The sequence below is a fragment of the Vulpes vulpes genome, chromosome 12, assembly GCF_048418805.1.
Source record: "Vulpes vulpes isolate BD-2025 chromosome 12, VulVul3, whole genome shotgun sequence".
Taxonomy (NCBI): Eukaryota; Metazoa; Chordata; class Mammalia; order Carnivora; family Canidae; genus Vulpes; species Vulpes vulpes.
Window position 1 is genome coordinate 125084268 of NC_132791.1, and position 15451 is coordinate 125099718.

Genomic DNA, 15451 nt, shown 5'->3' on the forward strand with positions numbered 1-15451 from the left:
AAGACAAAATAAACTCCTCAAGACAAAGAAATTTTGCATTTTTTTCCTTCCTGAACTCCTATGTCAACTTTCTGACCCCACAGAACTTTATTTTAATAGTTTAATGCTTCAAAGTCTTTTGATTATCTTAAACTTTTTACAACTTTCTACAATAAAGCATTAAAAATTTTCAGGCTGAGCTACTACTACATTAGTGTAGAACTGACCAGAACAAGTAATGTTAGAATTGGATAAAAAGAAAAACAAAGAGGTGCCTGATGGCTCAGTCAGTTAAGCGTCTGCCTCCAGCTCAGGTCATGATATCAGGGTCATGGAACTGAGGCCCTGCAGCAGGCTCCCTGCTCAGCAGGGAGTATTCTTGAGATTCTCTCTCTCCATCTCCTTCTGCACCCCCCACATGCATGCTCTCTCTAAATAAATAAATCTTTTTAAAAAACAAAAGGCAAAACAAACTAATAGATAATAATTTTGTTATACAACATTGGATATTATTACATCTCTTCATATATGGAAGTAAATGGAACTGATTGTTACTTCTCTTTAGTTTAAATGATAATAAATGAATTCTAATTGGTACACTGAGGTAGAGTATCGTATTATTTTATTCCTATTTTCTCTAATATGCATGTTAGGAAAATCTCTTCACAAAAATGCAGAATACGTACTGGAAGAACTGTGGTACACTGTTGGTGGGAACACAAACTGGTATAGCCACTGTGGAAAATAGTGTGGAGGTGGGCAGCCCTGGTGGCTCAGCAGTTTAGCACCACCTTCAGCCCAGAGTATGTCCCACGTCAGGCTCCCAGCATGGAGCCTGTTTCTCCCTCTGCCTGTGTCTCTGCCTCTCTCTCTCTCTCTGATGAATAAATAAATAAAATCTTTAAAAAAAAAAAAATAGTGTGGAGGTTCCTCAAAAAATTAAAAATAGAATTACCATATGATCCAGCAATTCCACTACAGGGTATTTACCCAAAGTAAACAAAATACTAATTCAAAAAAATACATGCATCCCTGTTTATTACAGCATTGTTTACAATAGCCAAGACAGGGTAAGCACAGTGTCCCTGCAGAAAAAAATGGATAAAAAATAGGCAATACATATATACAATGGAATATTACTCAGCCATAAAAAAGAATAAGATCTTCCATTTGCAACAACATGGATGGATTTACAAGGTATAATATTAAGTGAAATAAGTCAGAGAAAGATATAAGCCATATGATTTCACCAATGTGGAATTTAAGAGAACAAGCAAACAAAGGCAGAAACAGACAAAAAAACCATATTCTTAAATATGGAGAACTAGTGGTTGCCAGAGGGTGGGTGGGTTAAACAGGTGAAGGAGATTAAGTACACTTACCGTGGTGAGCAGTGAGTTAATATACAGAATTATTGAACCACTATATTACACACCTGAAACGAATGTAACTCCATATGTAAAATTATACTGGAATTTTAAAAATAAGTTCAAAAAAAAGAAAAGAAAAGAAAATGTACTGGAAAGAACCTTACTTCTTTGAACGCCTATATTTCTTTCTTTTTTTTTTTTTTTAAGATTTTATTTATTCATGAGAGACACAGAGAGAGAGAGAAAGAGAGGCAGAGACACAGGCAGAGGGAGAAGCAGGCTCCATACAGGGACTCGATCCCAGGACTCCAGGGTCACACTCTGGGATGAAGGCAGCGCTAAACCGTTGAGCCACCCAGGCTGCCCTAAATGCCTATATTTCAAAATGATGATAAATAAAATTTATAATAATCCATCAACTAGTAAGTCCATTAAGTCTCCCTACAAATTCTATTATAAGTAAAGAATGTAAGCCAACTAAATTTGTTGGCTTGTTCTTAAAGCCATTCACTTTCTAAACAGCAATCCCCCTGGTGCCAGGAAGGTTCTCAGGTCCTAAGACAATGTACCAGTAGGATTAGATATAGTCGGACTTGTGCCTTTCTTTTGCAGTTTTAAAAGGGCTATCATGAAAAGGGTAGAGGAGAAAGGTGAACCTGCAGATGACAGATACAGGTAAACTAAGCTCAAAAAAGTGCATATGTAAACTTAGAGGTGTGAACAGAGTTCATGAAAATTTTTCTGCAGTTTCCGTCTCCAGAGTCAAAACTGATTGAATTCTTGCTCTTGAAAAAAACTCACTGAGGCAGATGATTTTCTAAGATCATTCTGGCTAGAATGTACAATAACTATAGGAAAGAAACTGTGAGAATGAAGAGACCAGCCACAAGTAAGAGAAAGGTTAGTATAGCTTAGACTTAGCTGTAGCATGAGGTGTGGTGAGAGGTGGTAGAGGTAATGAGAGTTATCAAAATATTGACAATAAGCTGAAGACAGGCAACAATTAAGGATTCAGTCATTTAGAATGGGGAAGAGATGGAAGGGAATAATCCTCAGGATATGAAATCTTAAATTGTTCTTATTTTAAACTTGAGATACCCTCAAGACACTCAACTGGAAATCTCTAGTATTCAAGTGGATACATAACTCTGGGGCTCAGGAGAGTGATCAGGGCTTGAGATGTCAGTGTGGCAGTTGTTAGAACACAAATGGCATTTAAAGCCATGGAAATGAAGAGGTTTCCTAAAAAAGACAGAGTACAACAGAAAGACCACTTATCTTCCCCATAAGCTGGAGGGAAACTTAATGGCATATTTACCACATTAAGTATTCAAAAACCTATAAATCTAGAATCTATCTACTATATGCCAACAACTATATATCCTCAGGTAATCTTAAATATAGAGAGGAAAGTGACATAAAAATCACTTAAGGTCCCTTCTCTTTAAGGGAAGAGACAAGTATTCTTATTTATCACTGAATCCTTTATTCACAGCAAACGGCTAATATTAAACAAATGTGTAACTGCATTAAAGACATACACACTATAGAATGATAGGGGAGGAACCCACTGATTCTAACAAGGAGTTCCAGAGTATTAGAGAAGGATCTCCAGATGTAACATTTGAGCTTAGCCTCAAAGGACATCCACCACTCCCTCAGCCATTAGTGTAAAGGAATGCAGAGAGGGCATGCCTGAGAGCATCAGGGCATCAAAGCATGGAAATATATAGCATATTCAGTTCAGTATTCATAAAGGGTGGGTGTCAGATTATAAAGACCTGTGGTTCGTCTGGCCATTCAATGGTTTGTTCTACCAGTATTCACTGAGGGATACTACACCTGTTTCTCATATTCTTTACCATGTCTAGCACTGTATTTATTAAAACAGAAGAAACTGCTATTTATCTAACTGAAACTTACTATTTTAAAAGGGATGATTCAACATCAATTACTTAATCATTCAGTACCTCTTTACAACTGGAGAAAAATACAATACTTTTCTTCTTCAGGTGGCTTCTCAAAAAGGAATATAACACACTTATTTTTTGCTGCAGCTCACAAACTATGTAGTTCTGTTCCAAAGTGGCAGGGGTGCTTATGGAAATAAGAGGAAAAAAAACATTAAAAATATGCCATATCAGTTAACTTTAAAATCCAGACCCACCAAAAAAGAAAAAAAATTAGGAAACTATTAACAGCAGCATGCCTCTCCAACAAATTTCTCATACATACATATATACATACACATACTGCGAAAGAGAACTTCTTAGAAATTAAAAATAGAATCAGTTATCACAATTTTGCAAATCATAATGAAATAAAGGATCTAGGCAATAACCATCACTGGCTGCTAAAACTTTAAGGTTAAAAAGCTATCATTCCTGCCGTAAAGGGGTTGTCCATATCAGATTAACATTTTGATGGCCTCTAGTGCTAATATAAAGCCTGGATTTAGCATAAAACAAAAACAACAGAAGGCATCAGAGAGCAAGCAAGGTGTCTAAGGACTTAAAGTACAGAAAAATAAACAGACATGCCCTGAGGCAAGCCCCAGAGTAATTTCCACTTTTCCTTCAAAGCATCTGCTGATTTGCAAGGCAGGTGTGAGGTGGAATAGCAACCTTCTGCCTAAATACGGCAGTCCAAAATCCCAGAGAGAAGGAACCAAAAAAAAAAAAAAAAAACACTGGATCTTAAATTCCTCATTCAATTGTCCCACGAGAAGTGTGACAACTCCTAAACAGATACGCACCAGAATGAGTGAAAACAAGCAAAAAGCAACAACTGGAAAGCTCAGAGCTGACCAGAGATCCTGGCACTCTCAGGGCTCTGAATTTCAGAGCCTGCCAGGATGGAAGTGCTCTGGTAAATACCCACACCTTTCAGCTGAGACCTCCTGAAGGTCAATACCCAGCCAGGGCTCTAAGCAGAACAGAAATACAACAGTCCCAGAGTCTAAAAGCCAGGGTAGCCCAGATCAGGGTCATCTGTCCTTACAACACCTACCTGCCAACAAACAAACAAACGAATGAATGAATGAATGAACTAATGAATAAATAAATAAATAAATAAATAAATAAATAAATAAATAAATAAATAAAATCATTCATGGTTTAACTAAGAATCAAAGATAAAAAAATCCTAAACAATACACAATACCTTCAAAGGAACAAGAAAATTGTAGCTAAATCTGACATAACAAAAGTTATGTTAGACCAACAGAAAGGTATCTGTGAAGAAAAAACCTGCCAAGATATCCTTCAAGAGTAAAGAAGAAATAAAGAAGTTCTCAGAAAAGTCCAAACAGAATTTTTCCACTAGTAAACCTAAACTAAGAATAAAAGGAAATTCTTTTAAGAAATAAAAATATCATAAAGAATAACTATTTGGATAGATCTAAATAAATATTCGTGTTTCAAAAAGTAATTACTAACAGCTTATGGAGTTTAAAATGTATGAAACTAAAATACTTCACAATGAAGACACAGTGGAAAGGGGTAAAGACTATTACCTATTATGGTAAGTCACAGGTCAATGAACTAAATTCTCCAGTTGCAAAGGAATTAACCTACCTGATAAAACCATATGTTGCTTACAAAGTCAAATCTATAACATAAGGGCATATATAATGTACAGAGTAAGTGAACAGAGAAAGACTCACCATGCAAACATGAACCTAGAGAAAGCTGCTATAGGGAGACTAAGATCAAACTAGACTTCAAGGCAAAAAGCATTAGTAAAGATAAAGAGCAACATTTCCTAATGGTTAATTACGCTAACAGGAAATGTAATATTACATTTGCATGCACCTAATAACATAAGCTCAGCATATCCATCTTGAATTTGAAATGGTTCATAATTCACCACAGAATTCAACTTATATTCACCGTAAAACAGCAAATTACCATGATCCAAAGATAACAATTTTTTCTCAAAGAAAAACAAAAATCATTAGAAGCACCATTTCACTACAATAGCAATATAAAGAAAACATACTGGTATACTGTTTCTAAGTATACTCTAATACACAACTTCAGAAAGATCTAACTTTTAAATTACTTTTCTGGTCCTTCACAATTTGAGAGCAGATATTCTATAGTGCCTTAATTTTTTTTTTTTTTAGCGGGAAGCAAATCAAGTTTATTGAACAATAGTACAAAACTCCAAAAGAGGGAGGGGACCCAAGACAGTGGCCCTTAAAAATATTCTTGACTATGATTTTCCTATGGTGTATTAACCAAATTAATAGCTAGAGAAGAAACTTCAATAATGACATGAGACAAAATTCACAAGTCTGTTTTTTGTAGCACTCTGGTGAACAGGAGATTAGAGAGTGCCACAGTCATTACCATACAGCCTGCAGTTGTCAATTATGTCACTGGAGACATGGTTTCTGAAAGCCCCATTTTTTATAAGTGATGGAGCTGCATTTCAAAAATCATTTATGGGGGTGCCTAGGTGGCTCAGTCAGTTAAGTGTCTGACTTTTAGTTTGGGGCAGATCATGATCTCAGGGTCATGATACTGAGTTCTGCAATGCACTCCACACTCAGTGCAGGGTCGATTTGAGATTCTCTCTCTCTCTCCCTCTACCCTTCCCCCCCCACTCATGCTCTCTTTCTAAAACAATAAAATTTTTAAAAAATCATCTATGAAATGAATAGTATTTGCATTCAATTTTTTCTAACTGATCTATAGATAATAATAGCTCATTGTTATCTACAGAAATTGGCAACAAGGGTACTATGTACAATTAACTTATGCACAGTTTTAGAGACTACCTAATGATTAAAAAATTTGTGTCCTGTAAAAACACTAAAGAGTCTTGAAAATAGGCAGAAAACAAATAGAAAAAGAACAGAGAAAATCTAAAGACCTAGACAATCTTTAGATTATTAACTGTACCAAGAATTTCAATAGCTATCTCAATACAACCTTATAAACAAGGACCACTGTCTACTCCACTAAGCTAAGGAGTAAACTACCTCAAGAATCTCTTGCTATGCCATTCTCGAGTTCTTGATAACCAAAGATACCAAAGTTCATCCATTAAGATCACCTGGAAGCACGGAGTCTGGCCTCTCCTAAGGCTATCTTTAATCCTAGACATCTATTAGCGGAACCAAGTTAATGTGGACCTCAAGGCCCATATTCCCAACACTTGAAAACTTTCCAAGTGGATAACCCAGCATTTTCCCCAATCTATTTCTTTTTAGACTAACATTTCATAGGAAGAAAGAGAAGTTATGATAGAGATAATGGTAGGGTTGAATCCATATTGAGACCTTGACTAGAAAATATTTCTACAAGTCAGGTATGTTCACAGTCTACAATGATACATACACAAACTTCCACTTGTGTCAAAATACTCTTTAAAATCTATTTCCCCAAACCCATTTCCCACACAGCCACACAACCCCATTGCCCCTCATTTTATGCAGAAGTAGTTATTAATAAATAGCTGTTAACATGTTAACATCTTACAGAAAGATATTTGTACCTCAGACCACATTTTGAAAAAGACAGCATTAGAGTATTCCAACATTTAAATGTGCATCAAATATTTAAATAATTTTAAATAGTATATCTTATTCTGCTTCCCACAATTCATAACCCATAAAATGATGTCTAGTTTCCTAAAAAAGCATTAATTTAAAATGTTGAATTATTATACTAAAAAGAACATTGATTTTCCTGACTAAATCAAATATGGTTTCAAACAATACATACCTATATTTTGCTTTTTCATGAACCCAGATATACTCAGGGTTTTTCAAACTCAAGCGTGCAAGGTCCTTTACAGATTTGGTTTGTGTCGCTGAAAAAAGTAAAGTCTGACGTTTCTTGGGAAGATTTTCAATAATAGCATTCATGGTGTCAGCAAAGCCCATATCCAAGATTCTATCTGCTTCATCAAGAACTAAAAAGAGAAAATTCAAGGTGAACTACAGTATTTAAAATATACATTAGGCTAAATGTAATCTAGTATCCTGCACAGGATTCTAGAAGAGAAAAAAAGGGCATTAGTGGAAAAAGTGGTGAAATCCAACTAAAGTCTGTAATTTATATAACGATCAATGTTAATCTTCATTTTAACAAAAGTACCACAGTTGTGTAAGACATTATACTATGGAAACTGGGGAGGGGCATAAAGGAACTCCCTGTATTATCACTGCACCTGTAATCTAGAACTATTCCAAAGTGCAGAGCTGTTCAGAAAAAAATAGCTATATTAGGTAATATCATCAAAAGTGCATATATCTTAAAAGATAAATTCTTAGCAGTGTCAACTACTGATGTGTCTAATTTCATATACAACTACTTAAATTCTTCTGACCATTTGTTTAAAAAAAGTCTAGTACTCTCTGGGTTTAGAATCCCTATGCCAAAATATTGTTTCAAGTTATTTCTCAGATGTTTTATTACATAAATATTAAGATTAAAAATTTCTATCATTAGGACACCTGCGTGGCTCCATGTTGGGCGCCCCACAGGGAGCCTGCTTCTCCTTCTGCCTATGTCTCTGCGCCTCTCTGTGTGTCTCTCATGAATAAATAAATATTTTAAAAATAAATAAATAAAGGAAAAAATAAAATAAAAATTTGTCATTAAAATTTATGAGGTTTCTCTCCTAGGTCTCAGATTGTTTCATTGGAAATTCATTAGACTCACCTAACATTTGGAGATTGGTAGCATGAAAACATATTGTCTCGTCCATGTGTTGAAGAAGTCGACCCGGAGTGCAAACAAGTATATTTATGTTATTGATCCTCTCAGCTTCATGTTTCAGATCCTGAAAACAGTTGTTTCTTTTGATTACACAGACACATCATGAGCAGCCTGTATATCAAAACTATAAAAGCCATCTGCATGTATCATTTCATCATAGCAAGTAGCTATGCTACAAAGAGACAGGATTTCCCCCTTCTATTTCTGCAACATGTCCAAATTTCTGGGCAAACAAAAATCCTAAGTGAAGTCCTAAAGAGCTCAGAGTGCACTAGATTCTTAATTATACCCAGGATTCTGAGGCCAAGAAAAATTTTCTATAAATGCTCCAAGTCTTCAATTCTCTTTACATCTGCCAGAACTGACTTACCATGGAATCACTGCCGTTATTTAAGCCAGAACCCAGAGGCAGTGGGGAAGCTTTCCAACAACATTCACTGCACTTTGTGGGTTGGGGGGTGTGGAGGGGGGTGGAAGAGGGAGTGGGCTGAGCACTCTATGTTCTAGAACTTGTGTCCTTGAAACAAGAACCACAGAATGTTAGTCCTTAAAGATGGGTGACAGGTACATGAATATGTAAGGTTTGTAATGCTACTCTTCCTTTGTGTATGTCTGCATATCAATTCAAGAGTTCAAGTATTATCTTCACAGTCTAGAAGAAACTCCAGTAGAAACAAGTATTCCAGGTATACTAGAAAGTAGAGCACAAGTTGCACAGCAGGTTCCACCATGAGCTAAAATCAACATTCCTCAAAACCATCTTCTACTCCAAAAAGCTAGAGTATCAGACAAAACTTACTTTAAAACAATGACCATAACAAAAGACAAAAAAAAGGTATTACATAATGATAAAGGTATCAACCCGAAAAGAGGATATAACATTCGTAAATATTTTGCACCAAACATAGAGGCACCTAAACACAAAAAATATTAACAGACATAAAGGGAGAAATAGATAGCAATACACAAATAGTAGGGGACTTTAAGACCCCACTTACATATGGATTATCTGGACAGAAAACAAATGAGAAAACACTGGACTTAATACATTAGAGGTGCCTGGGTGGCTCAGTTGGTTAATCATCTGCCTTCAGTTCAGGTCATGATCTGAATCTGGGGATCAAGTCCCACGTCTGGTTCCCTGCTCAGTGGGGAGTCTGCTTCTCCCTCTGCCCCCTCCCCTGCTCACATGTGCATGCTCTCTCTCTCAAATGAGTAAATAAAATCTTTAAAAAACAAAAACATCATCAGATCACATCTACTTAACAGGTATATACAAAACATTTCATCTAAAACTGCAGAATACACATACTTTTCGAGTGTAAATATAACCTTCTCCAAAACAGATCACATGTTAAGCCACAAAACAAATCTCAAATTGAAGATTGAAATCATTATCAACCATCACAGTGATACAGGCCTAACTCAAAAAAAAACAAGAAAAATCTCAAGATAAACAGTTTAACTTTATACTGACAGGTAACAGAAAATGAACGGCTAAAGCCCCAAGTTATTAGAAGTAAGAACATAAAGATCAGAGTGGAAATAAATGAGATAGAGTCTCAAAAAACAATAGAAGGGGCACCTGGGTGGCTCAGTCAGTGAAGCATCTGCCTTCAACTCAAGTCATGATCCCGGGGTCCTAGGATCAAGCCCAGTGTTGGGCTCCCTGCTCAGCAGGGAGTCTGCCTGTCCTTCTCCCTCTGCCTCTCTTCTATCTCCTCCTCTCTCTCTCTCTCAAGTAAAGTCTTTAAAAAAAAAAAAAAAAGAATGAAAGCTGGTTTTGTGAAAAGACTTTTTAAAAAACACTCATCAAGAAAGAGAAAAATCTCCCCAAAAAATTACAAATGAAGTTACAACCAATACCAGAGAAATACAAATTATAAAAAACTAGAATTACAACAAGCTGAGAAATCTAGGTAACAACAAATTCCTAAAAACACTCAACTTTCTAAGACTGAATCACAGAGAAATAGATAACCTGAAAAGACTAATTACAAGTAATGAAACAGAATCAATAATTTTAAAACTCCCAAAAAACAAAAGTCCAGGACCAGGCAGCTTCCCAGGTAAGTTCTAATATTGAAAGAAGAGTTAGTACCTATCTTCCTCAAACAGTTCCCAAAAATTGAAGAGGAATGCACACTCCCAAACTCATTTCATATGACCAGCATCACCCAGATACCAAAACCAGATAATAACACCACAAAAAAAGAAAACTATAGATCACTATCTCTGATAAACACAGATGCAAAAACCCTCAGCAAAATATTAGCAAACCCAGACTTAATACAATCCCTATCAAAATCCCAACAGCATTTTTCACTGAACTAGAAAAAATAATCCTAAAATTTGTATGGAATCACAAAAGACCTTGAGTAGCCAAAGCAATCTTAAAACAAACAAACAAACAAAAAAACAGAAGTATCACAATTCCAGATTTCAAGTTATGCTAAAACAGTATGGTATTGGCATAAAAACAGACACACAGATCAAAGGAATAATACCCTGAAATCAACCCACAATGATATGGCTAATTAATTTTTGACAAAGTAGGAAAGACTATCCAATGGAAAAAAATCAATCTAAGAAGTAGTATTTGGAAAACCAGACAGCCACATGCAAAAGAATTAAACTAGAGCTATTTCTTATACCATACACAAAAATAAACTCAAAATGGTTTAGAGACCTAAATGTGAGACCTGAAACCATAAAAATTCTTGAAGAGAGCACAGGCAAATCTCTGACATCAGCCATAGCAACATTTTTCTAGATGTGCCTAAGGCAAGTAAATTAAAAGCAAACTACTGAGACTATATCAAAATAAACTACTGAGACTATGTCAAAATAAAAAGTTTCTGCACAACAACAGAAACAATCAACAAAACTAAAAGGCAACCTATGGAATGAGAGAAGATATTTACAAATGACATATCAAATAAGGGTTAGTATCCAATATATAAAGAACTGATACAACACAATACTCAAATAATCCAATTTAAAAATGGGCAGAAAAACTGTGGAAGGAGCCTCGGTGTCCATCGAAAGATGAATGGATAAAGAAGATGTGGTTTATGTGTAACAATGGAATATTACTCAGCCATTAGAAATGACAAATACCCACCATTTGCTTCAACGTGGATGGAACTGGAGGGTATTATGCTGAGTGAAATAAGTCAAACGGAGAAGGACAAAAATTATATGGTCTCATTCATTTGGGGAATATAAATAATAGTGAAAGGGAATAAAGGGGAAAGGAGAAAAAATAAGTGGGAAATATCAGAGACAGAACATGGAAGACTCCTAACTCTGGGAAACGAACTAGGGGTGGTGGAAGGGGAGGAGGGCAGGGGGTGGGGGTGACTGGGTGGAGGGCAATGAGAGGGGCACTTGACGGGATGAGCACTAGGTGTTATTCTGTATGTTGGCAAATTGAACACCAATAAAAAATAAAATTATTAAAAATAAATAAATAAATAAATAAATAAATAAATAAATAAAATGGGCAGAAGACCATCATTTTCCCAAAGGAGTACATATAGATAGCCAACAGACACATGAAAAGATGTTTAACATCACTCATCATCAGAGAAATGCAAATCAAAACTACAATAAGCTATCTCCTCACACCGGTCAAAATGGCTAAAATCAACAACACAAGAAAACAACAGGTGCTGGTGAGAATGTGGAAGAAGGAAAACACTTTTGCCCTACTGGTTGGAATGCAAACTGGTACAGCCACTTTGGAAAACAGTATGGAGGTTCCACAAAAAGTTAAAAATAAGAGTGCCTAGGTGGCTCAGTTGGTTAAGCACTGGACTCTTGATTTAGACTCTGAGCAGAAGATCAAGCCCCACATAGGGCTCTGTGCTCAATGCAGTCTTCCCTGTCCTTCTCCCTCCACCTCTGCCCCTCCCCCTGCTTGAACATGCACTTACACTCTAATAAATAAAATCTTAAAAAAAAAATACTAGACAACTTTGTCTAACAAGCCCTTTAAAGAAAAAAGTTAAAAATGGAATTACCCAGGATCCAGCAATTGCACCATTAGGTATTTACCCAAAGAATACAAAAATACTAATTCAAAAGGATACATGCCCCCTGAATAGAAGCATCATCTATAAATGCCAAATTATGGAAACAGCGCAAGTGTCCACTGATACATGAATGGATAAAGCAGAGGTGGTATATATATATACAATGGAATATTACTCAGCTATAAAAAAGAATGAAATCTTGCCATTTGCAATGACATGGATGGAGCTGGAGTGGTCATGCTAACTGAAATAAGTCACAGAAAGGCAAATATCATATCTTATCACTCGAATGTGATATTTAAGAAACAAAACAAATGAGCAAAGGAAAAAGAAGGACAAATCAAGAAACAGACTCTTAACTATAGAGAATTGATGGTTATGAGAGGGGAGATGGGTGGAGAGATGGGGGAACTAAGGGATGGAGGTTAAACAATACACATATGATGAAAATATTTAAATGATAAAAAATAATTAGCAAACCAGATCCAACAATACATCATAAGAATCATACACCACAGTCAAGTGGGATTTATTCCACAGATGCAAGAATGGTTCAACATCTGCAAATCAACATGATATACCACATTAACAAAACAAAGTATCTCAATAGATGCAGAAAAAGCGTATGACCAAATTCAACATCCGTTCATGATAAAAACTCTCAACAAAGTGGGTATGGAAGGAATGTACCTCAATAAAATAAAGTCCACATATGACAAATTCAAAACTAACATCATACTCAATGATAAAAAAATCTAAAAACTTTTCCTAGCCAGACCAATTAGGCAAGAAAAAGAAATAAAAGGCATCCAAATAGAAAAGAAGTAAAATTGTCACTATCTGCTGATACAGGATACTATATATAAATAACCCTGAAGACTCAACCAAAAAAGTGAGAACTAATAATACATGAATTCAGTAAAGTCACAGATACAAAATTAACATATAGAAATCAGTTGTGTTTCCATATACTAATAACAAGAAATTAGAAAGAGATTAAGAAAACAGTGCCATTTACAACTGCACTAAAAACTAATAAAATACCTAGGAATTAACAACTAAGGAGATAAAAATAATCTGTACTCTGAAAACTTTAAGACACTGATAAAAGAAACTGAAGACTACACAACCAGAAAGGTATCTCGAGTTCACAGATTGCAAAAATATTGTTAAAATGCCCATACTACCCAAAGCAATCTACAGATTCAGTGCAATCCCTATTGAAATAAGGATGGTATTTTCACAATAATAGAACAAAGAATTCTAAAATTTGCATGAAACCACAAAGACCTCAAATAGCCAAAAGAATCTTGAGAAAAAAGAACAAAGCTGGAGGTATCAATCCCAGATTTCAAACTGTATTACACCAATAAAAAAATATACAAAAAAAAAAAACTGTATTACAAAGCTATTGTAACCAAAACAGTATATTAGTGGCACGAAATGGACACACAGATCAATGTAGTAGAATACAGAGCCCACAAATAAACCCACACATACATTAATTAATCTATGACAAAGGAGAAAAGAATATACAATGGGGAAAAGATAGTCTCTTTTATTCATGATGTTAAAAAAACTGGACAGATACATGCAAAAGAGACAAACTGGATGACAATCTTATACTATACACAAAAATAAAATCTGAAAGCATAAAACTCTGAGAAGAAAACATAGGCAGCGATCTCTTGGCTTTAACAATATTTCTCTAGATATGTCTCCTCAGGCAAGGGAAACAAAAGCAAAAAAAACTATCAGGACTTCATCAAAGTAAAATGTTTTTGTACAACAAAGGAAACGATCAAGAAAATGAAAAGGCAACCTACTAAATGAAAAAAGATGCCTGCAAATGACATATCTGATAAGGGGTTAATATCTTACATATATACATGATATGTAATATCCTGAAATATCCTATAATATCTTGTTTGTATATATAATATGTATCATATATAGAACTTATACAACTCAAAAAACCGAACAACCAAACTAAAAAGTGGGCTTAGGACTTAGATATTTTCCCAAAAACATACAGATGGCAAAGACACATGAAAAGATGTCCCATGTCACAAACTATCAACAAAAGCCAAATCAAAACCACCATAAGGTATCACCTCACACCTGCCAGACTGGTTAATATCAAAAAGAAGTAAGCACTGGTGAAGAATTCGGAGAAAAGGGAACCCTCGTGCATTATTGGTGGATTGCTACAATCACTGTGGAAAACAGTATGGAGGTTCCTCAAAGAAATTCAAAATATAACTACCACATGATCAATTCCAGTCTGGGGTATTTATCCAAATAACACCAATCTGAAGACATATATGCAGCCTTATGTTCACTGTAGCATTACTTACAATAGCCAAGATATGGAAGCAACCCAAGTGTCCACTGATAGATGAATGGATAAAAAAGATGTGGTATATTTATGTAAAGGAACATTACTAAGCCATAAAAAAGAATGAGACCTTGCCATTTGCAAAAACACAGGCAGACCTAGAGAATATTATGCTAAGTGAAATAAGTGAGAGAAAGACAAATACCATATAATTTCACTTATGTGGAATCTAAAAACAACAAAAACAAAAAGCAAAAATAGACCCATAAATACAGAAAACAAACTGATGACGGCCAGAGGGGAGGGATAGGCAAAATGGGTGAAAGGGCATGGAAGATATATGCTTCCACTTATGGAATGATTAAGTCACAGGGATGAAAAGCACAGGGAATATAGTCAGTGGTACTGTAACAGTGTTGTATGTACAGATGTTGTATGTACAGATGTAACTACACTTGTGGTGAGCATACCAAAACATATAGAGTTGTTGAATCAGTATGTTGTACATCTAAAACTAATGTAATTATGTATTAACTATACTTCAAATAGTTAAAAATTTTTTAAAACACTGTCTTCCTTTCTTCTGCTGCTGACCCAGCAATGTTCTGAATTATTCAACCTCTTAGATTTTTAATTTTTTACTTAAATTCAATTTGCCAAAATATAACACCCAGTGCTCATCCCATCAAGGGTTACATATTTTCTTTTAAATTTTTTTTTAATTTTTATTTATTTATGATAGTCACACAGAGAGAGAGAGAGACAGAGATACAAGCAGAGGGAGAAGCAGGCTCCATGCACCGGGAGCCCAACGTGGGATTCGATCCCGGGTCTCCAGGATCGCGCCCTGGGCCAAAGGCAGGCGCCAAACCGCCGTGCCACCCAGGAATCCCAGATTTAAGGGCTTTTAGAGTACATTAATCTCAGAGAACCTGATCAATTCAGATACCCTCACAGTAATGGACTTTCTGGACCCACAAAATTGATAATCAGAAC

General features: G+C 35.5%; 1 protein-coding gene across 1 annotated transcript in view; it reads right to left on the minus strand.

Moving 5' to 3' along the window:
• The window catches only part of DDX10 (DEAD-box helicase 10), a 252620-nt gene that overhangs the window by 226648 nt on the left and 10521 nt on the right, over positions 1-15451 (minus strand). Inside the window, exons 5-7 of the mRNA XM_026006796.2 lie at positions 8024-8144; positions 7082-7271; positions 3320-3446 (exon numbers count right to left, since the gene is read on the minus strand). Of these exons, the coding sequence (XP_025862581.1) occupies positions 3320-3446; positions 7082-7271; positions 8024-8144 (438 nt within the window). The remainder of the gene's footprint in view (positions 1-3319; positions 3447-7081; positions 7272-8023; positions 8145-15451) is intronic.